The sequence below is a fragment of the Ochlerotatus camptorhynchus genome, unplaced genomic scaffold, assembly GCF_037179485.1.
Source record: "Ochlerotatus camptorhynchus isolate MF236.1 unplaced genomic scaffold, CSIRO-AGI_Acam_v1.1 ptg000402l, whole genome shotgun sequence".
NCBI lineage: Eukaryota > Metazoa > Arthropoda > Insecta > Diptera > Culicidae > Ochlerotatus > Ochlerotatus camptorhynchus.
The window spans coordinates 1977001-2001286 of record NW_027040888.1 but is presented as its reverse complement, the minus strand read 5'-3'; the positions used below and the strand labels follow the sequence as shown (position 1 = coordinate 2001286).

The window sequence follows — 24286 nt, the reverse complement described above, 5'->3', positions numbered from 1 at the left end:
CAAAGACCCGTGTGGTGTATTATCCGAACTGACCCTTCTTGCAATCAATCGATGGTGTTTTGGAATAGGTAGGGTAGAGAACTACTTCGGCCTAATCGCCCATTTTGGGCCTATCGAGTAGAAAACATCAAATAAATTCATGATTTCCGAGTTAACAAGTGAATTAAGGCTTGTACTCGAAAAAAAATGCACCATTTTTATCCGTGTGTAACTTTTTTATCCGTGGGTAAAAATTGATGAAAATCTGGGTATAACTAGTTTGGAGTGAATTGCTTACATGTGCAAAATTTCATAACAATCGGTTCAATGGTTATTGAGATGTCATCGAAACAAGAAGAAAATCGCCGGAGAATTTTGCGCGCCGTCATGGAAAATCCGACTGCGACCATGAGATGGATCGGAAGACAACTGGGAAGCACCCATACAACTGTGTCTCGGGTGGTAAAATCGTTTAAGGAGTCCCAGACGACCGAGTGGCGGGCTGGAAGTGGAAGAAAATCGAAGACAACTGACCCTGTGAAGGCCCGGAACCGGAAGGTGTTGGATTATTTCAAGCGTAATCCGAACCTTTCGATTCGCGACGCAGCTCTGAAGGCAAAGTGTTCCGCCTGGTTCGTTCAGCAAACCATGAAACGAGCTGGGCTTCGTGTATTCAAGGTCCGGAAGGCACCGAACCGGCGTGATCAACAAAACACGGCGGGCAAATCCTGCGCAAGGAAGCTGTATCGAGAGTGGTTAACGAAACCGATGTGTGTGGTTATGGATGACGAAACCTACATCAAGGCAGACGCAAAGACGATACCGGGGCTGGAGTTCTACGTTGCCAAATCACGGTTTGATGTTCCGGAAGACATAAGGAAGAAGAAAGTGGACAAATTCGCCAAAAAATACTTGCTCTGGCAGGCCATATGTCAATGCGGTAAAGTGAGTAAACCGTACATCACAATGGGTACCATCAACAGCAAAATTAACCGCACCGAGTGCCTCCAGAAGCGTCTGTTGCCCTTCCTGCGGTCCCACGGAGGCGAGACATTATTTTAGCCGGACCTGGCATCATGCCATTACGCGCGATCGACGTTGGATTGGTACAAAGACAATAACGCCAAATTCACCAGAGATTCGTCCGGTGGAAAGATTTTGGGCCACAATGAAGGCCAAAGTTCGAAAATCGTCCAAGGTGTTTAAGAACGAGCTGGAGTTGAAGGAAGAATGGATGAAAGTGACCAAAAAGGTCGGCTCCACCATTGTACAAAATGTAATGAGAGGTCTTAAGGGAAAGGTGCGGGCTTTCAGCGATGGAAAGGAAATTGAATAAAGTAATTATGCTGAAACATAATCCATATGTATTAGTTCATTCCCTGAAAGTTTCAAGAAAATCCGACTTAAAATAAATTTTTGGCGAACACTTTTGTCTGGTACATTTTTTCGAGTACAGGCCTTATGCGTTTGGTACGATTCTTCAGTTCACAAGCTACCGAACGAAGTCAATAAAAACACGTGAATATTTGCACCCATTAAAGGGTATCCCACATCAAATTGCATCACGGAAAAACGCTGTAGAAAATTCCTCATTGGGTATTTTCTCTTGACAATTTGGGTAGAAGTAGTTTAGAGTGTATTGTTAACACTGTATTTTTACCGCTGTCAATTTTTCGAAAGTTGGAAAAAAATGGCGTCATCCGAAAAGCAACGTCACGAATTGATTTTGCCCAAGCTTCTGTAAAATCCTCAATTCTGTCATCTGGACATCGGAAAACAACTCGGAATCGTGCAGTCAACGGTGAGTCGTGTGTTAAAACGTTACTACAAAACTCTGAGCAATCGAACGGAAGGAAAAATGCAGTCAGAATCGAGGGGGGAGACACATCTAAATCTCAATTCTAGATGCTCAAAAAATCTCACACTAACGAATCAATCTTCGAAAATCATCTTTCATTTCTCGCATCTACTTGCATCGTGCTTCATCTTTTTGCAGGAAATCTTCAAAATCGACATAAATCTTCCTTTTATCTACTCAGCGTACGTGCAGCTAGCCACAGCAAAACACAATCTTTTCTGCATCGTAGATAGAGTCGTCCCCCTCGGTCAGAATGGATCATATATTAGTGATCAGGATCACAAGCTTGTCGTGAAAGCGTTTAAGCGGAACCTCAATGCTTCGGTCAGGGATGTGGCCAAAAAGTTGAATCTGTCCAAGTCTTTCGTTAAGAGAGCCAAGGACCGGGAGGAACTGCATGAGTACAAAGTGCAGAAGGCTCCAAATTGCGACGAACGGCAAAATACGGTGGGAAAGTCACGGGCCCGAAAACAGTACACCCAGATGCTGACGAAGCCTCACTTACGACAAGGTGAACTTCCGGTAGCTTCCGGGGCTACAGTTCTTCACAGCTCAGCACAAGTTTGATGTTCCGGAGGAAGTAAGGAAGTAAGGAAGCAGAAACTTTCAAAGTTTGCCAAGAAATACATGATTTGGCAAGCGATCTGCTCATGTGGCAAACGGAGCGCGGCGTTCGCGACTGCAAACGGGGAGATCTACCTCAAGGAGTGTCTACCGAAGCGTCTGCTTTCTCTGTTGAAGCAACACGAGGGACCTACGATCTTCTGGCCGGATCTAGCTTCGTGCACACTATTCAAATGTTGTCCTGGATTGGTACGAAGCCAACGGGGTCACTTTCGTACCCAAGGACATGAACAACCCTCCCCCCCCCCCCCCCCAAATACTGGGCTATTATGAAGCAGGAACTACGGAACCATCCCTTACTTACCTTACCAATCAGGCTAAGGCCTTGTTGTCCTCTGCTGTCCGAAGAAGTCGTCTCCACTCTACTCGATCTATGGCCACACTTCACCAGCCTCGTAGTCTGCGAAGGGTCCGCAGGCTTCTACTTGGTCGATCCACCTTGCCCGCTGCGCGCCTCTTCTTCTTGTTCCTGTTGGGTCGCTTTCTAGAACCATTTTCACTGGGTCGTCGTGCGGCATTCTTACGACGTGCCCAGCCCACCGCAGTCACCCAATTTTTGCAATCTGCACGATGGATGGTTCTCCCAGCAGCTGGTGCAATTGTGGTTCATCCGCCTCCTCCATGTTCCGTCATCCATCTGCACTCCACCGGAGATGGTACGCAGCAACTTCCATTCGAAAACACCAAGGGCGCGTTGGTCCTCCACGAGCATAGTCCAGGTCTCGTGGCCGTAGAGGACCACCGGTCTAATCAGCGTCTTGTAGACAGTCAACTTCGTGCGGCGGCGAATTTTATTCGATCGAAGCGTCCTCCGGAGTCCAAAGTAGGCACGATTCCCTGCCATAATGCGTCTTTAAATTTCTCGGCGGTCACCAGTGAGCCCAAATACACGAACTCATCGACCACCTCGATTTCGTCACCGTCAATCTGAACTCGGGATGGGAGGCTAACATTGTCTTCTCTAGAATCTCTTCCTTTCATGTATTTTGTCTTTGATGCGTTGATGCCTTCAGTCTGATGTACGTTTCCGTCATCGTCTCAAAGTTCCGTGCCATGATGTCAATGTCATCGGCGAAGCCAAGAAGCTGGATGGACTTCCTGAAGATCGTACCACTCGTGTCTATCCCAGCTCTTCTGATCACACCTTCTAACGCGATGTTGAATAGCAGACACGAAAGTCCATCACCTTGCCGTAACCCCCTGCGAGATTCAAAGGGACTCGAGAGTGTCCCTGATACTTGAACAACGCACATCACTCGATCCATCGTTGTCGCCTTGACCAATCGCGTCAGTTTATCCGGAAATCCGTACTCGTGCATAATCTGCCATAGGTGGTCTCGATCGATTGTGTCGTATGCGGATTTGAAATCGATGAACAAATGATGTGTGGGCACGTTGTATTCGCGGCATTTCTGCAGAACCTGCCGAATCGCGAAAATTTGGCCCATGAATCCCGCCTGGTATTTCCCCACGAACTCTCTTGCAAATGGTGACAGACGGCGGCACAGAATTTGGGAGAGTACCTTGTAGGCGGCGCTCAGCAATGTGATCGCGTGGTAGTTGCAGCTATCCAACTTGTTGCCCTTTTTGTAGATTGGGCATACGACACCTTTCATCCACTCCTCCGGTAATATCTCCTCTTCCCAAATCTTGGCAATTACCCAGTGCAGCGCTCTAGCCAGTGCTTCACCACCGTATTTTAATAGCTCACTTCGTAGTTGATCTACACCAGTTGCTTTGTTGTTCTTCAGCCGATCGATTTCCTCCTGCTTGCGGCACGTAGCCTTTGCGCGAACTATTTAGCTTCTCGTAGAACTTCCGTGTGTCGTTTACGCGGTACAGATTTTCCATCGCCTCACGATCTCGGTCTTCCTGCTGACGCTTCTTCTTTCGGAAAACCGAGTTTTGGCTGTTCCGCGTTTGTTACTGCTCCACATTCAATCTCGTACGGTGTTGCAGCATTCTCGCCTGTGCTACATTCTTCTCCTCTACTAACAGTTTGCATTCGCCGTCTAACCAGTCATTTCTTCGGTCCGGGATCGCAGTACCTAGTGCCGCTGCAGCAGTACTACCTATGGCGGAACGGATGTCCCTCCAACCATCTTCAAGAAAAGCTGCGCCAAGCTGCTCTTCCGTGGGCAGTGTAACTTCCAGCTGCTGCGCGTAGTCCTGTGCAACTCCGGCGTCCCGTAGTTGCTCAATGTTGGGTCGCATTGTTCGACTTCGATGGGTGTTATGCACCGTCGAGAGTTTTGAGCGCATGCATACTGCAACTAGGTAGTGGTCCGAAATTATGTTCGCACTGCGGTACGTGCGACGTTGATAATGTCGGAGAAGAATTTCCCATCGATTAGAACGTGATCGATTTGGTTTTCTGTGTGTTGGTCAGGTGATCTGCAGGTGGCTTTGTGGATATCCTTGCGGGGGAAAAAGGTACTTCGAATTACCATACCCCGAGAGGCTGCAAAGTTCACGCATCGTTGGCCGTTGTCGTTCTGCTCCAGCTGCACATAGAACGCTTATTTCTCGTCATCGGGTCTCCCGTCGTGTTGGCAGTGCACGTTGATGATGCTGTAGTTGAAGAAACGGCCCTTAATCCTCAACTTGCACATCCTCGCGTTGATCGGCTGTTAATCAATCATGCGTTGGCGCATCTTACCCAGCACTACAAAACCGGTTCCCAGCTCGTTGGTGGTGCCACAGCTCGGGTAGAAAGTAGCCGCTCGATGCCCGCTTTTCCATACCTTTTGTCCCGTCCAGCAAAGTTTCTGCAGTGCTACGACTTCGAAGTTGCGTGGTTGAAGTTCGTCATAGATTAACCTATTGCAACCCGGGAAGCCGAGCGATTTGCAGTTCCATGTTCCGAGTTTCCAATCGTAGTCCTTATTCCGTCGCGTAGCTCTGTGCCGATTGTTCCGATCCGTATTTCTTTCTTCGGTATTTGCAACTTCAAGACCAACAATTGAAATGGCCTTAACTCCATTTTCTAAACAAACCTTGTAAGGCCATTTTCTCGCGAACCGAAGTCCGCAAAGGCAAACCAACATAATGTACCAACGGCCGCGTGCGTGTGTGTGTGGTGTTTCATGTACCTTACAGGTAAAATCCGTAGTTGGTAAGGTAAGATTTGTCATTGAGGAACGACATGAGGCATGAATTGGCGTATATCTAGATAGAACTGGAATTAGGGCCTAACAGCTTTTGTAAACAATGACTTCTATCGATGATTTCTAGAAATTCAAAGGTCGCCCACGCAAACCAACATCCTCATCAGGTAGGGAAAGACTTCCCCTATCCGATGGTTGTGTTGGTCTGCGTGGACGTACCTTGAGTTCCTAGAAATCATCGATAGAAGTCATTGTTTACAAAAGCTGTTACGCCCCAATTCCAGCTCTATCTAGATATCTAGACGTATGTATGCGTGAGCGTATGGGAAGACCAAATCCACCTGCCCACCATGTTCGTCGCACATTTTTTCGATTGCACTTTTCATCAATTTCTAACTTTAAATTAACGCTCATCTCCTCTAGCTGAGGAATCACAAGTGACAGCAAACATTCAAATCGTTACACTTTCATTTATGATTCTTTTTTAGAAAAATATATCAAGAACAGTTAACTAAACAGAAAAAGAAAGTGGACCAATACCGAAACACATGTGCACCCCCACGAAGGCAATCGTGGAACTGCATCATCTTAGGGAATTCTGTTGATGAAAAAAGTTAGAGGCAAATGAATGCTCGAAATGAATGGCCATGCCTGGCTGTGTTGATTGTGTACACTCTTTATCTTACTCCAAGGATTAACTACTGTCAGACCATTTACAGAAGGAAAGTCAGGAGAAACATTTCAGGGTTTCAAAGAGTTTCGAAGCAAGTGAATATTGGAACGATCAGTAATGTTCAGGTGGTTTATTTATTGAAACGGGCAGGTAAAAATACTATAATGAGATACTTACACTCAATGGCTTCCGTCGGTTGCGTCTTCAATGCCACCTTACTATACTACCAATAAACGCATAGCAGTCCCATTTGAATAGGAAATCAAGCAAAGATGTGACCGTTATGCTTTTACGAGCAGTGGTATGTATGTTTTAAAATTCCTGTACATACATTCTAACACCTAAAATCATTCAACGTTCACTTTCCACATACTCTCGGACTATGATTGGAATGCGATTATGCAGCTCTCTGATGGCCAATGCCTTCAGCACCGATTCAGGTCTCTCGAATGTAATGGTAGCGAGCGTGGAATTATCATGGTGCCAGATAAACTCTATTTCCCCGCAGCTATCGAAGCGGGCATACAGGTCACGTTCGGGAACGGCTGTGGAACAAAAAAATGAATGCACATCACTCACAGCCACACGGAGTTCCAACTGGGCCTATTCATACTCACGTTCCGACATTTCCACAATCACACTGTACCCATCTCGATTGGCCGGCTTTCGACAGTTCAAAGCCACGCGCAATCGTTTGCCGTTGAACTTGACTCGGTTCATTTCGAGGGCCCTGAAAGCATCCTCCCGCTGGTAGTAATCGATGTAGATTTCACCATACTTCTCCAGTAAACTAAAATCGCACTCAACGAGCCTTCCATAGCGGGCGAATGTTGCTTTCATTTCTTCCTGACGAACTCCTTCAGCAATGTTGCCAATGAATACTAAAATGTTCGTTCGAAACATACATGTTTAGTGAGAAAGATGAAATTTTCCTATCTTACCGCATTGGTCGGATTTTCCTTCCCGTGCACGTCCCAGTTGACGCATCTCGCGCATAAGCGACTCAGGTCTTCTGGTGTTCTCAGGTCGCCGATTGTAGCGCCGGCCACGCTCGGTCGACCTAGAACGATGTCTTGCGCGATCCCTCGATGTTGATCGGTTTCGGCGATAGCGATCGGGTGAACGTGACCGGCGGGTCCGAATGTTGATCCCCCGATCGCGCTGTTCACGGGAACGGCTACGAGATAGACGACGTCTTCCTCGTGATAAACTCCGACTGCGCCGTTCTCGAGATCGACTCTTTGGTGGATGCGCCTGTTGCTGCTTGTTCGTTTCCTGAGATAGAGAACGGGCTCTCTCGGCAAGCCACAACTTCTTCGCTTCAAGTTGTCGTTTAATGTCGGTGCACTCCCTGTCGAGTGCCGATTGATGTTCACAGAGGGCGATAAATTCGCGAGATTCCCGATAATTAGGCATCCTAAGCAAGAGGCTCAATTGCCGGGTTACATTTACCTTTTCCTCGCGAATTTGCTTAATGCGCTCTTGTGCCTTGCGATCGCTTGGCGAGACAGAGCGCTCTCGCTCTCGAGAATGGCTGGCTTGCGATGGTCCTCCGACGTCGGTTAGCTGTTTGTCTAGCAGATGTAGACGATTCTGGATTTGCCTTTCCTTTTCGCGAATGTAACTCTCTATGCGATCTATCTCTTTGGGAGCGACTGGTCGGTCAGAGTTGAGATCATCTAATTGATGATCTAACTCTTCCGTCGGATCGTAGGTGTCCCGGGGTCGGGTGTTTCTTTTCTCCGCTAAGTATTCACGGAGATCACCCTGTTGCGGTACCGGATGCGGTGGAACATCCGGTTGAATACGATGGATCGTTATGGTGGGAAGGGGTAGCGCAAGTGGACCTCCGACAATGCCCGTTCCCGGTGCCGGTGGTTGTGGTATGAATACATTCCTGGTAACGGGAGCTGGGACCATGGCTGGGGGCTCGTACATCGGCCCTACAGGCGCCCAGCCCTGAATATAATCCCTCGGTGGCCCTCCTAGCGGAAGCATGCTTGGCGCTGGAGGATTGGTGAAAAATAGAGTCTCTTCCCGCGCACGATGGTAGTCGTTTTGATAGCCTGGATTGAAATGTGGTTCCTCGTAATTTCTCAAAAATTCTTGACCGTGGCGATGATATGGTGCAGCTGGTTCCGGTTGATCGTCAGTGATATCCATATCGATTGAGTTTCTCCTAAAGCTAGGAGAACGTCTGCCGCCGCGATCGAAATCCCGCTCCCATTCGTTATCGTGCGCTGGACCATGGCGATGGCCATCCCGCGATGGAGGACGGCGATCCTCGTACTCATCGTTCATAATTCGCTTCTGCATGGCAATGAGATCATCCATCGGAATCGGAAGATTCCGACGAGATGATGCTTCGGTGTGCCGCGGTTGCTGCTGATTACGTTGTTCGGGAGAACCATCCCTCTGCCGGATGGGCGTTGGAAGATCTTGAGTATTCTTTTGATTAATCACATCCCGATACACTATCAAACGAATGAAACCTGTTAGTGCCCTTATCTACACCCTACTAAATGGCACCTAGTACTTACATGATGCTTTAATGGCACTTTTGGCAAGAGTCTTCACCTGAATAATTTTCTTAGCTGTCTTGGAATCTCGGCAGATAACCAGAAACTTATTATGATCCACTTTATCGACAAACGTGATGGCTCCGCGTCCCACCAACGAGTTGTACATTTTGGTCACAGAGATATCATCTGAAATAGTGTTAAGGAAAAACGAGCATAATTCTTCATCTTCTTACCAATTACCCGGAGTTTTCATACCTTGTTCACAATCGATCTGCACCGTCTCCAGCGTTTCCAGCTTCGGTTTCTCGCTAGCCAAGTGCTTGAAGATAGGATAGTTATCCATGGGTCCCTTCATGCGCACGGCATTGAAGGCATCGACGAAGGAGCAAAAGCTGGCGTACACCTTCCGCGTGTTGGTATCGAAGCGGCTCTGCTCCCAGCGCATGTGAGTGACGAAAGCTATGCTGATAAAGTGCCGGCGAAGGTCTTTGAGCGATGTCCTTACGGGGCAGTTGTAGATAACGACTGTGGGAAGGGATAACGGAGTGGTAGACATGTAGATGGCTGTGTGTTTCTCTTCTGGACGCTACTCATGCATGCAAATGATTGAACGTCAAGTGCCGACCAACCGGTAGGCGCACTTGGTTTCAACGAGAGATGTTCTCTCCCGCGGTGGTAGTTAGCTACACGTTTCGCTTGAACTGTGATTGGAGGCGGTGAGTTTACAACTTATCTTTGAATAGAATTATCACGTAATAAGAAAAGTTCATGTGCCAATTTGTTTGTCCCCAAAAAGGTAGTCAACTCTCCCTATCCAGATATTTTATTCTACGGGTAATACGATTGCGCACTTTTCCAATAGAATCCCTATGGGGAGTTGGCTGTACCATTCAAATTTTACTAAAAATTTGACACATGTGATAATAAACATACGGATCATTAAGTTGGAGTGTACTAAAAAATCTTCTCTCTTCTTTGTAACACAACTTTGAAAACAGTTTCGGATGATAGATATATGACCAGCGACCCTATGTAAGTGTATGGATCCCTGTTGACGGTGTGACTAGGTGACCGGGGCTGTTGAGACTCTGTCGGCACAGTTAGATTACTCAGATAGTCAATTCTAATAGCTTGACTTGTGTACATCTATTTCTTCTCACTTTCTTAGTCTAGTCTAACCTTAATCACTTGTTTCTTCTGCCATTGAGGCCCTTCTCCTCTGTTCCACCCACACCTTCACTTTCACCAAAGACAAGATGGCCAGAAACATATGCTTAGTGTACTATTCATCTAACATATGTTTGTCTGAATGAATAGGCCAGATACATCCACCCGATGCGCAACCTGGTGAATCACATTGAAACTGTATATGATACACAAGCACAAACAAACGCTTACAGTACCGTATGCGTGATAATGTTTGCACCATTGAGCAATGTCAAAATTACAAAAATTCTCAAAAATTTCGTTTTCGATTTTTTTTTATTTATTCAAAGGGGGGATGTTTCTCAGAGTCTTAAACTATGTTAATCATCTTGTTGAAAGTTGAAATACAACATTTGGCTTCGGACCGTACTGTTCTTTGATCCACGGAAGAACATACTTACTTAAAATGCCGATGTAGACCTCCGTGTTGACCTTGTCGCCTTCTGGAATGAACACCGGGTCCATTTTTTTTTGCCATCGGAAGCCACCAATCCAAACACCATAACGCTAGCAGGATGCTTGGTCAGATACACGTTCTTGTGCTCGTCGGCTACGTCTTTTACCGGAAGAGTACTAATATACCGGTCGGTTCTGGAATTTGATACGGGATCGACGGTAAACATGGACTCGTCGGTGAACAGGATTACCGGATTTTTTTGCTTAAGGAAGTTCAAGATTTTCTTGCATCGTTCGACTCGTAGCTCCCGGATGCGGTTGGTAATCATGTGAGTTTTTTTTCCGTGCCCTCGACTTCGCCCCGCAATCTTCCTTTACGATCTTCCGTGCCGTAAAGTCACTGATCCCGTCTTCCTTTGCCATTTTCCTTATTGAACGCACTGGATTCACCCGAATTTTCCTTTTGATAGCAGCGATAACCCTTGGAACCCGAGCTGACCTCGGACGACCTGTGGCCACCTTCGCGGATAGTTGTCCTTTCTTTTCTCGGTATAAAATCCTTTTGACGGTCCACCGGGACACTCCCACGGCGATTGAAATGTCTTTTTGCGACATTTGCGCGTGGGACAAATCACGAATACGCTGCCACTTCGTCATAGTGCAACTGTCAAACTAATTAAATCATTTTCTTTTATACACAGCCTACTACCATAGAGGTAACTCTAAGACCAGAAGGTCCCGAAGAAACGTGCTCAACTTTTTGGCTCAGCTTTGGTACTATCTTCGGTCCCAAGCTAATCGATGCACCCCTCCAAACATAGGAAAATCCACGAGACTCTCATTTTATCTGTCAAACTTTCATAGCGAATCAAAACAAACATAGTACTATAATTTCAACTAGAATGGGGTACGCCTATATATGGACTTGGGACTAATAGGCTAGGATTACGGGCAATCACTGAAGGCATTAGCCACAATTTGCCTGATCATCGAATCGATCAACTATAGCTTGGTGCAATCAACGAATACAGCCAAGCAAGCATGCGACAACCTCAAGAAAGCTTCCCAGGACAATGGGATGACACGGTGGATAGGATTACTACGTAAGTTGACCAGTATCCGTCTAGGCGCCTACTCCACCGTGGAAGCGTACGTAAATGAGATGATGAGTACAAGCCATAAAGGGTGTCCACGATGAAATTGCCACACTATGAAATTGCTCTAACTTTTTAACCGTTGGGTAGAATTTAATGAAAATTTACATCCTGCAAGTTTTAAAGTCCTGTGATCAAAACTCGCGGAAATGGAGTCGAAAGAACAGCTCGTGCGTGATAAAATCTTGCGCATTCATCACGAGAACAAGGATCTCTCGCATCGTTCCATCGCTAAAACGTTGGGAATCGCGAATTCCACGGTGTCGCGAGTGATTAAGCGGTTCGAGGAACGGTTGACCACCGATCGGAAGCCCAGAAGTGAAGGAAAAAGTATTCCGTACAACACCAAAAATCACAACCGCGTAGTTGGGGCCTTCAACCGAAATCCGAACGCCTCCGTTAGGAATGTGGCTAAGAAGCTGCACCTAAGCCGAAGTTTTGTCCAGAAGGCCAAAACTAAGGCTGGGCTTCGAACGTTCAAGGTACAAAAGGCCCCTAATCGCGACGAGAAGCAGAACAAGTCCGCCAAAACCCGTGCCAGGAAGTTGTACCTCAACATGCTGACGAAAGTTGAATGCTGCATCATGGACGACGTAACATATGTAAAGGCCGACTTCAAACAGATCCCGGCAACCTGTTTTTCACGACCAAGGATAAGTTCAGCGTTCCGGAGCATGTCCGCACTCAGAAGATGTCCAAATTTGCGAAGAAATTCCTGGTTTGGCAAGCCATCTGCACGTGCGGGAAGCGGAGTGCACCTTTCGTGACCCAGGACACGATGAACGGACAGGTGTACATAAAAGAGTGCCTCCAGAAGCGGCTGCTTCCTCTCCTGAAGGCCCACAACGTCCCAACAATCTTCTGGCCGGATTTGGCCTCATGCCACTACTCCAAGGACGTGCTGAAGTGGTATGCGGACAATAAGGTCAATTTCGTGCCGAAAATGTTCAACCCTCCCAACACTCCCCATCGAGAAGTACTGGGCGATTATGAAGCAGCACCTTCTTAAACGACCTAAGGTAGTGAAGACAGTCGAGGAACTGAAGAAAGTATGGGTTTACATGCAAAAAACGGTTGATTCACAGGTTGTGCAGAATCTTATGGCCGGGGTTAAGGCCAAGGTGCGGGCATTTGCGTATGGACTGTAAATAAAATACGAGTAAAATGGTAAAATGAAGTTTAATAGTTATTTCTCAATTCCTGAAAATTTGATGGCAATCGGATGAAAACTAAAATTTGCGAATCAATTTTGTGTGTGGCAATTTCATCGTGGACACCCTTTAAGCTGAGCGATGCAGGATTCAAGGTTGATCCCCGAGATGTACGAACCGATGGTAATGGGAGAAGATGGTGCGTTCTATACCCAGCAGCAGAAATGGTCGAAATCATTCAACAAGGCTGACGTAAAATGCTACAAGTGCAAACGTTTGGGGCACTATGCTGCGGAATGTCCAATGAAGGATGAGAAGCAGAAGAAGGCCAAATCGAACAAGCATGCTGCATTTACGGTAACCCATTCCTCAACCAGGCGCGAGGCTCGGCACGAGGTGAGTTGGATATTCGATTCAGGTGCCACTTCGCACACAGAAGATGTGAAGGAGGTTCAGCAGCGAATCTGCGTGGCAAACGTGCTGTGCATTCCCGATCTGGCGATCAACTTGATATCCGCTCAGCAGTGGTTACGTTTTAGAAAGATGCATGCGAAGTGCGATCGGCTTCCAACGAGGTAGGTGGTGGCCATTGGAAGAGAAAGTGGACTCTATACACTATGTTTGGCAAATGAACAAATTTTTTTTTGCGTGGCCAAGGAAGAAACCGACATGGTGTTGTGGCACCGAATAATGGGGCATTGGAACATGCAAAGATCGAGCCTTTCAGTCAGATGCTGGTTCATCTCTTGTTGATGCAGAGGTCCAGACTTCACGAAGAACGGAACTCGTGCGGGAGAAGTGCTTGAGCTGATCCATAGCGATTTATGTGGCCCGATGGAGAATGTATCGATGGTAGATCCGGGATTCACCACGAGGTTACGGTGCCGTACAATCCGGAGCAGAACGGTCTAACTGAGAGAGCGAATCGAACGATCGTTGAACGAGCGCGATGCCTTCTGTTCGATGCGTATCTGAAGAAGCGATTTTGTGATCAACTGATCACCGACGAAAGGTTTGCAAATGACCCCGGAAGAACGGTTGACTGGTGTGCCACAAGACCTGGCTGCGCTACGTGTGTTCGGAGCAAAAGTGGTGTGCCATGTGCCCAAGGCAAAGCGATCAAAGTGGGATGCGAAATCTGAACCTGGCGTTTTCGTTGGATATTCCGATCGTTCGAAGGGACTTCGGATCTTCAATCCGAGAAGTGGCAAAGTCTTTGCGTTACGTGATGTCGTCTTTCTGACCGACGGTAGCGGAAATACAGAACAGAGGTCGGAAGTTGAACCTGCGAATGAAACGATGATGGAGTTATTGAATAATGAAATCGTAGGGGGTAGTGAAGTTACCGGCTCACCAGCAGTTTTTGCCGAACTCAATGGAAGAGGACGATTTTGAAGACGAAACGGATTATGGCAGTGCAAACGACACCATTGAGACGATTCTGGTAACCTCGTCTGCGCTCCCCTCGCAACAAGATGAGCAGCAAAATGTTGTCAAGTACAGCGAGCGGGAGCGTCGAACCCCAGGCAAGGATCAACATTTTGATATGACATACAGTGTACTTCCTGAAACGTTTGTTGAACCCCAGGTAACCGACGAGCATGAGAGGGTAATCGAGCCGCAGTCAGTCGGTGAGGCAACGGAGACCGACGATCGTGAGCAGAGCCTATGGAAGCTGAGATGCATTCGTTGATCATCAACAAGACATGAAATCTAACCGAGCTACCGGTAGACAGAAATCCTTTGAAGTCTAATTGGATCTTCAAGCGGTAGTTGAATCCGGACGGATCCGTGGAAAGATACAAGGCAAGACTTGTTATCAAAGGATTCTCGCAGAACAAGGCAATTGATTTCAAAGAGACCGACTAGCCGGTTTTAAGATACGAAAGCATCTGATTCTTGTTGGCTGTGAAAATGTAATAGTCACCTCGATAAAATGCAGCCTCGAGGAGATCAGTATATACAGCATCGACTTGTCCACCACAATCCAAGATCCGAAAGCAAAGGGAGAGAATTAGGTCAAATTTGTCGTAACTGACCGTTTTGGGTAGAATCCCTACCAAACCATGGAGATACAGTTTGGTCAAAAGCTGAAGAGCACATCATTGATGATGATCTCGAATACTTTGAAGCAACAACATGAAGATGTGATACCTCTGTAATTTTGGACATTCCTTTTGCCGGTTTTACTAAAATTTTCACGCTTCAGGAAATTGCTCTACAGCAATGACAGACAGCTTCGCCAAGTGAGCGAGCAATGCTTTCTAACACATCTTCAGAATGGTCGCAGGAATACCATCATCCAGCAAACGAGAGTTTCAACCTTTGAAGAGCCTGATTGACGGTATGTTCACTGATTTGAAACGGGTGCAGCTCGAATGCATCACTAGCGTTCAGAATCATAAGTGCCTAACTGCGATGATCGATACTCTCTTCGCATTACCACAGTTCAGTGAACCAATTTTCCAAAATAATCACAATACAGTGTAGGTTGTATGATTAGCTAGCAAAAGCAACATCAGGGTGTCGATTCAACGAGGAAAACGAAATTCCCTGATATCCAGTAATTTCCTGATTTTCCAATAATTTAAAAAAAAAAAATCCAGGTGCAGTGTCTACCCGGTTTTGGCAACGCAACCCCATCTGCTATAACTTTCCTTAGAATTGTTACTGTAGTGTTGAGGCTGATGAAGACTCGGTGAAAGCGTCTGGCAACGCCGGTCGGTGAGCACAATGGCGGACTCTGGCGAACAAATGTTGGCTCCGCTGAGAGTTTTTGGTTCCAGGCCTGGAGATGGCGGACTTGGATTTAACGGGTGTGTGGAGACCTGCTCGGTACAATTTGGAGTGGAACTCGAATCCTAATCTTCCATCTTCCAACCCCTTGGTTGGGAAACTATGACCGGTATAGCGCAACCACGCGGATAATTAAACAAGTACTCCAAAGCGAGTCCAACCAAGGGGCTTAAATTAATCCAAATCTCCTTCATCTTCATGGTAACCAGCAAATCTCGATTAGCAATTGTCCCGTTTTTCTCCCGGAATTTTGGAAATTATCGCGGTTTAGGTATTTTAATTAAGCACAAAACTTAATGCGATTAAGCCGAAGGTTAAATGGGAATTTTCTAAGACAGCAGCACCTTTGCTGGATCTTGAATTTGGATCTGCGACAGGTTCGAAGTCTTCACAATTTGTGTATGAAAATTTCGCTCAAAACTTTACAGGCTTTTATTTGATTGTTCTCAAGCCTTTCCTTTAGATTAATTTCCTTTCACAGAGATCTTTTCAGAATTCTTCTAAAATAGATTTGAAATTCTCTCTGGAAATCCCTTGTTATTTTTTTATAATAGTACATAAATTCTCTGTGAAACACTCAAAAAAATTCTTGAAATTCATTCTTTCTTCGAATTTTAAACTCTTTTAAGAATTCACTTGAGCTTCAATTTTTTTTAAATTTCCATTATATTCTCCTTAGAATTCACCTCAGACCAACAATTAAAAAGGGCCTATTAGCTTTTGTGAGCAAAACTTGTAATCCCCTATCTGGCAAAACTTGTAATCCCCCATTTGGCAGGGGAAGTTCTCCTGCCGAGAATTGTCTTCAAACTTTGCTCAGAATTATCTTGGAGTTCACCTCTAAATTCGTCTGAAAATTGCATGGAATTCTCATTAACAATTGCTAGAAATTCCTCGCGTTCCTTGGTATTTTTCAAGAATCCTGGAATCCTCTTCACTCTTGGGAGATCTAGTAAAAACTCCCCTATAGGTTTTCCTAAAGCTCCCTAGAAAATATTCTCTGAAATACCTTGGTGTTATCTCTAGAATTCACTCTAAAATCTGCTCAAATTTGCTTTGAAATTTTTTAAAAATTCTCTTAATAGCTCTTCAAAGTGACTGTAGTTATCCTAGGCCAGTCTTGATTGAGTCTTGATCAGGGTCTTGAAATATTATTGTTTTCGAAGAGAGGACGAGGTATATTTTTTCCAGATTAGTCAACTCAATTCATGGGATTTTTCCGGTGACTTCAAATTCCAGCTTTTTCCGGTTTTCCAGGTTTACTGGTCACTCTGCATTTCACATATGAAACACTTGTTTTTAATCCCATTATATTTGTTTTGCCTTGAGCACATTTTGAGACCCAGCTCCGTAAGAAAATTATTCCGGATAATATGCTTAACCAAAAGCTGATTCGAGGGCGGATTCCTCCAGTGGGAAATAGTAAAAACAACGCTTTCATCTCCAAAATTCTGTAAGGTAATTCCATCTAAATTGCAATAGTAGCAACATTACCATACTAAAACTTTACTGTGAAGCTTATTTTACGAGCTAACCAGGTTTACAATGAAGACCTAGAATACTTAATACAGCCACTCTATGTATCTTTGAATCATAAAAGTGCTACTCCAATCAATCAAAAACAAAAAAAAAAACTCCCAAGCAAGACCATTATCAAAGACTTCATATCAAGAAGACTGGCAACTCTTCCATTTTGTCATACGAAAGCTATGAGACAGAGACAATCGCGTCATCTGCCGCTCGAAGGTAAATGCTTCGAACGAACTTGATAAGCAAAGATTACATCCTCAGAAGAAAGGTTTGTGTATTTGCTTATTTTTCCATGCGTTGCTTCCACCTTCACTCAAGCGCAGCGCTACTGTATCTGTCGCTTGGATTCTGGCAAAGTTGCCAGTCTTCTAGATTTGTTGTCTTCGCCATTATCCTAAATTCGCATTTAGTTAGTTCTCTGAACTAATCAAGCTATTAGAACACAATAAGGAACAAGAACTAGAAGTTTTCATAAAAAAATCATCATCTTCTCTTAAAGCTGGGTTTAGACAAGGCCAGTCAATTGATCAACTCAGTTTAATTCAACTGACTTGAACGTGTAAACTATGCCATTTAACTGACTTGAATTGAAAAAAGTTGAACCAGGCTCAACTTTTCAAGCCAATTGAATTCAACTGAGTTGATCAATGACTTGCCTTGTCTAAGGCCAGCTTAACTTTTAACCATTCTTCCATTTACTCAAAAGTGTTCCAATGAGCTCAAGGGGAGGTTAAATGTTGTCAGACGCAATTAGTAAAGACGCACATTCCCATAAGCAGCTTAATTTCGCAACAACTAACAACGTCTGAACGGAACGGAACTGAATTTTTATCTCGGTTTAACTCAGGAATGTGACAACACCCAGTGGGAGCCGAATCTTTAATAGGCTCAAAATCATCGAAATACCCTTTCATTTGAGTAACTTTTTCTCCGCTTGCTAAACTGCAACATCAAGCATTGAACAACCCCAACTTCGCAACTCTTATTAAAATTTTAAATTGAAAACCCTCCTCAAACTAGGTCCAAAAAGGAATTTCGTGATATTCCCTGATTTTCCAGGTTTTTTCCAGGTACTCTACACCCTGAACATCAAACGTATCGAGAAGTGTTAATCTAGTCGAGTTCTTAACAAAAGATAAAATCGATAAAGAGAATCGATCATCGCAGTTAGGCCCTTATGATTCTGAACGCTAGATCTATTGGAGAATCGCATGTATCAATTGTATAGCTTTATTTATGAGGCCGAGGTTTCGTCAAACGAACTAATAAAAATATTGAGCGAAGGCGTGGCACTTCTCAAGTTCAGAGCCAGCAGTTTGCTCACCGAAATGCAAACCGATTTCGTTCTTTTTTGAGCTTATAAATGACCAGAAATGCTTCGGATTTCTGCGAAGAGATGACTGGGTACGAAAACCATATAGTCGTTGTATTTCCTATAGGTTTATGGAGTCTCTGATGGAGAAGTAACCGATGAATTAGCTACAAGCTGTAGCATAATATGTAGTAACGAATAAATTTAGTTTCAATTCATCAATCACACCAAGCAGACCTATTTACTCAATATTATCCCATTAGGTTATGGGCCCAGACAGATGCTATAGAAACGTGGTCCGGTATGCTACTATCCGGTACTTGATGTCGTTAGCTGCCATAATGGATCTCAAGATACATCAGATGGATGCAGTCACAGCATTTCTGCAAGGTGAGCTGAAAGAGGAAGACATATCTATGGAGCAGCCGGAAGGATTTATCACCAACGGAAGTCCGAAGAAGGTTTGCAAGCTGAAGAAAGCGCTGTACGGACTGAAACAAGCCAGTAGAGTATGGAACCAGAAGCTGGATGGTGAACTCAAGCGCTTTGGACTCACGCGGTCGAAGTTTGACACGTGTGTCTATTTCAAAATCGAAAATGAGAAGATTCTCATTGTGGCTGGTGTTTTCCAACAACCAGCGGCGGGTGAATGATTTGAAGAAGCAGCTCACAACGAAGTTTTTTATGAAGGATCTCGGATTGGCCAACAAAGTCCTTGGAATCCGAGTCACGTGAGGAGTCGGAACTGTGTGTTTGGACCAGGAGCAGTATATTCAACAGCTACTGGAACGATTCGGCATGACTGACTGTGGTACAGTAGCAACCCCGGCAGATCGCAATCAAAAACTATCGAAGCAGATGACCCCTAGAACTGAAGAAGATCGGAAGCAGATGCAAAAAGTTCCATTCCGGGGGCTGGTAGGAGGTCTCCAGTTCCTAGCGTAATGTACCCGACCGGACATCAGCTTCGCCGTTAACGCAGTCAGTCATTTCTGCAGCGACCCCGGTAAGCCACACTGGATAGCAGCAAAACGTATTTTGCGGTATCTGAAAGGGACGAAGGATATGAAGCTTACCTACCGCAAGCAAGCAGATAACGGTTTCGTTGGATTCAGCGACGCAGATCGGGGAAACGACATCGAGACGCGACGGTCTATCACCGAGTACGTCTTCATGCCAGTCAGGTGGACCGATTTCGTGGAACTGTCCTGAGCAATCAACCGTGACCTTATCAACGACGGATGCTGAATACATGGCGGTATCAGCGGCTGCACTAGAAGCCATCTGGTGGAGAGGACTACGGCAGGAACTATCTTTTGCGACAACCGAAGTGCGATTCACCTTGCTGAAAGAGAAGTCGGATATTAACCACGCAGTAAGCATATCGATATCCGACATCACTTTGTTCGTGAGAAACTGGAAGAGAAGATAATCATGTTGGCAGTCATCTTCAAACAAAGGCGGTGCCGGACGCCGGTCCCTAAACTTGAAGCTGGACGACGAACAATAGGGATTGGTAGAATTCTCGGTTAAGGGGGGATGATGGAGAAGTAACCGATGAATTAGCTACAAGCTGTTACAATATGTAGTAACGAATAAATTTAGTTTCAATTCATCAATCACACCAAGCAGACCTATTCACTCAATTGTCCCTTTAGTCTCCATAAGCAACTATAGGAACGTAACTCTTCTAACGTACCGTAGGAGCGTTTACCATAGTTATTGCTTGTGTGGTTGAACTCCTGTTTCGTAATGTTAGAACGATTTTGGCAGTATCCTGGTAGCGCTTTGCTCGGTACCGTTTCAGTCGACACAAGTGACCAAGTCAGCCAACTGATTGTAATAATCGTCAGTCCATGCGGGAAGTAGCAGCTCTAACACAGTTGGTTCGTCGGAAATCCAGTGTACGGTTATTTTCCGAACGATCCTCAAAAGGCGACGGAAGATTCTTCAGGACGTCTAAAACAGGATGTTCTGCGTCAAGAAAGGTCAAAGGTTCTATGACTTCCGAAACAGTCAGGCCTATTCTACGAGTCGCGTCACCTCACTAGTGACAGAGAGAGTCACACGACTCGCAGGATAGGCCTGAGTGTATGCTAGCGTTGCTGCTTTCCTATGCGATCCACCATTGAGCAAAACCGTTGAACTAGCTGCCGTTTGATGCTCAACCTGAAAAGACCCATCGTCCGACTTACTCCACCGTGGCAAAGGCTGATTGTAAACTCCGAACGAAGCACCGATAGAAATCACATGGTCCTGACTACTTTTGATAGCGTTGCGACGGGCAGGAGGTAAATGGATCACACCCACACTAACAATCCGACTTGGAAATAATAGTCAATAGAAATTCTAAACCATAGCAACGATCCACCATCATAGGGACCCTATTCAAATGGATCATTTCGATCTACTTGATGATCTCGTTAAATAATCCCCACAGCTACGAATCGCCTTTCGAACCATCACAATCGAAGTATCCCCTATGGAAAGTGCACACGTTCGATTATCCTCTCCCGCTCCAATCGGTCCTGATCATCGTCCGATCTAGCATCGCATATTTTTCCGGCGAATGATGCATAAGGGTTGTGCTGTTGCTCCTGGATAATCACATCCTCCATTTCCATCGTCGCTTTCTCAGGACCCCTATCACGTCCATCATGTTCCAGATTTCTAACGATGTAGTTTCAGCTGATCTGAAGATTTTTTCTCCACGTCTCAACACACACACACCTCGAACACGAAATTGACAAGTTTAACTTCCCCGTTGATCTAGCGCTAGGTCACGATCGACTACATCCGGTGGATAAATCCTGTAGGTAGTTTCCACATTCGGACAATTCACATCCATTGCGTGTGAAAAATTGCCCCTCAATTGAACCGTTGGGAAAATGGAAGCTAAGAGTATTCTTAACATCAACATTTATCACCAGATTGTGGTTTTAAGCACCGACTGCACGAGCATCGACCGAACTGCAAAAGCGACTGAAATATATGCTTATTTTTTTCACGAAAACGAATACGGTATCTACTGCAAGACTGCTCGCTGTACTTAATCTGTTTTCTATTAACACTACCAAAAAAAAAGCAACCTACCTTCATTGCCCAGACTCTTTGGGTCCGGATTCCGATAGTTTGGATTGTACACCGTCCTCAGGATCATGTGCTTGATCCGTTCCTGTTCCTCCTTCATCTCGATATCGGTCAGGCGTAGCTTCTTCAGTGGTTTCTTTCCGCACGGTGCGCTGGCACCCTTCAGGGTGCTATTCTCCAAAGTGAACCTACGGAACGCATCATGACTGAAGGGCACCACCCGCACCTTATCGCCGTCGATGTCCGTCACCTGCCTGGCACGATCCAGCGAAATCCGATGGCGAAAATAGACAACACTCGGCGTCGCGTTGCGTGCCGTTTTTCTCAAATAGACCACTTGTCCGACATGGCGGAAAGCGTCTACCACGTCCTCGTATACGATACTGTCGGAAATGTAGTCTACGATGACACATTTGCCGGACACTTCCTGGAGGACGTCCTCCGGCCGTAACGTGAACACCGAACAGACAACACCGGAAAATTCACACTTTCGCTTGAAACACTCCACCACCTTTTCCGCGACCGATTGATGCTGGTAGATAATGGTGTAGACCTTATTAAATATACAATTCGACGACTGTGCAATCTCGATGCTTGTAACCAAACCAAACTTGGTAAAGTATCGCACGATGTCTTCGTCGAACACCTCCCGCGGAATATTTTCCACCCGGACTGCGCTTTTAGAAATCGGTATCAGAACAGATTTCCCGAAGTCGATGTCCCGTCGTCTGATCTCCACCGAGGACATTTCGACATCATCATCCGCCTCTTCTTCCTGAAAAACATCTTGTTCGGGTGAATGCTGAGGGGATACCAAATCAATCGACACTGCTGTCCCTTCATCCTTGTCCTTGTACCACGAAACCGAAGGTGGAACCAAAATGTCCTCGTCATCATCATCGTCAATAATTTCCTCAACGAAGCTATGTTCTCTCATAGGTTCGTTCGTCTTTGGTTTATCATAGAAACGGTTCGTAATCGGATCATAGACTCGGTTGTCCTCGTCGTCCTCGTAGTCGTCGAAAGCCTGATGAGTCTGAGGAGCCGTTTTGTCCGTTTCCGATACACTGGCGTCATTATTATAATCGTACTTCAGTTTGGCATCCATAAGCTCATTGTAGACCCGTGGTGTTTTAAAGCTGTCCAAATCTTCCAACCTCACACGCATGTTCCGCTGCGAGACTTGAACCGTAATCTTGGTCTTGCCAAGCGTGGTATTGTTCAAACGTTGAGCTGCAACCGCTGCCGACTTATCGCGGAATCCAATGTAGGCAAAGTTGCACGTCGGAATCTGGACAGCCTCTATTGTGCCGTATCGCCCGAATGCATCAAATAGGTCTTCCTCGTTGGTTTCTAAGAACATAATTTCCTATAAGAAATCAACCAACGTAAAGCGCAATTTCCCCATGGGTGCACTCACCAGACGAAATATTCCGCACGATAACCGTATGCCCGGCCCAGAAGTGGCGCTCATCGTTGACCAGCATCACGATGATCCGGTTCCACTGGAAGATGGTCTGATCGAAGCTGCAAGCTTTCAGGGCCTGCATTTCGTTTTCGAACAGGACGAACGCTATCTTGGTCCGGCAGTCGTTTCGCATCTCCCGCATAAAGGACACCTTTACGACTCGTCCGACATCTTTGAAAAAATCGACGAGCTCCGCATCGGTCGCTTGCTTCGGGACATTCCCGACGTATATCACTTCATTCAGATTCATCTTCACTACAGGGCAAGCTAGCACAATCGAGCTTGTGCGAGTTTCGGGGTAATTTTATCTTTAAAAGATACGTATTTTCGTGATAAAAATTGAAGTAAAATTTCACTGCGAGCGACGAAACGATGATGTTGTTTTCTGACACTTTTGCGTCTGTTTCTTTGCGGTTTCCTTTGCGAACCGAGGGATAAGGCGCTGACTTTGTTTCTTATGATCCAGTGATGCCAGTGTGGTGATTTTGTGAACGAGGTTAATACAAGAGGTAGGTATTGCGCATTTGGCCTTTTATTTTCGAGGAATGGTTGAAATAATTGTTAACCCGGTTTTGTTATAGTCGCTATATTCATAGTCTGGCGGATAGAATTTCGATCTATCAAAGAGCGGAACCAATTCAATATATTGTAGACCAACAATTGAAAAGGTCCTATCAACATTCATAAACAAAACTTTGATTATTCTTTCCTCGACAATCGAACGCAAATTACCGGCATCACCAGATAGGGGAATCTTTCCCCAACGCAAAGATAGTGTTAGTTTGCGTAGGCAAGCCTTGAACCACGAGAAAACGGTTTCCGAAGTTTTGTTCGCAATAGCTGATGTGCTCTTTTCTGTTGTTGGTCGTGATTTGCTCGATTGGTTCCGATATTTGACAGTTCAATTGGTTCCCGAGATTCTATCCGCCAGACTATGAATATAGCGACTATAGGTTTTGTGCCCTCGAGCGTTATACTCCGGACAGACTATGGCTTATATCATGTAATATAGGCTGGCTTGCAATGAGCACTCATACATCTAGTTTTCACTGGAAATCCTATATATGAGTGCTCATTGCAAGCCAGCCTATATTACATGATATAAGCCATAGTCTGTCCGGAGTATTAGATAGCCTTGTATTTTTATTTTTATTTAATATATCAGTGCCAAAATTTCAAATGGGCGTCATTGCTTTTGTAAACAATGGCTTTAGTCGTCGATTTCTAGCAAATAAAAGTCCACTCCTCCAACACGCAGAAAAATTTACCGCCTTTAGCCAAAAATATTTGAGGTAAATTTAAACGTAAACCTAGGGGAAGTACAACTTGATCTGAAGTAATATTTGATGTAAAAATTGCTCAAATTGGTAGATATTATAATTTTTAGTATAAATATTAATGATATTAACTGTCAAGCGGA

The 24286-nt window shown here is 45.3% G+C and overlaps 1 protein-coding gene across 1 annotated transcript; it reads right to left on the bottom strand.

The window, feature by feature from the left end:
* Positions 1-6231: 6231 nt before the first annotated feature.
* LOC135710790 (uncharacterized) lies at positions 6232-23226 on the bottom strand. Its single transcript, XM_065233470.1, has 7 exons — positions 22819-23226; positions 21402-22751; positions 9019-9288; positions 8782-8949; positions 7183-8715; positions 6859-7122; positions 6232-6786 (listed from the first exon to the last, which is right to left on the bottom strand). The coding sequence occupies exons 1-7, from the start codon at positions 23114-23116 to the stop codon at positions 6593-6595; spliced, it is 4077 nt and encodes a 1358-aa protein (XP_065089542.1). The 5' UTR covers positions 23117-23226; the 3' UTR covers positions 6232-6592.
* Between the last annotated feature and the right edge of the window lie 1060 nt (positions 23227-24286).

Coding starts and splice junctions, on each gene's coding strand:
- LOC135710790 (XM_065233470.1), bottom strand. CDS start 23,116: ATGAATCTGAATGAAGTGATATACGTCGGGAATGTCCCGAAGCAAGCG. Junction 7,123..7,182: donor AGGAAAATCCGACCAATGCG/GTAAGATAGGAA, acceptor CGAACATTTTAG/TATTCATTGGCAACATTGCT. Junction 6,787..6,858: donor GATTGTGGAAATGTCGGAAC/GTGAGTATGAAT, acceptor TTTGTTCCACAG/CCGTTCCCGAACGTGACCTG.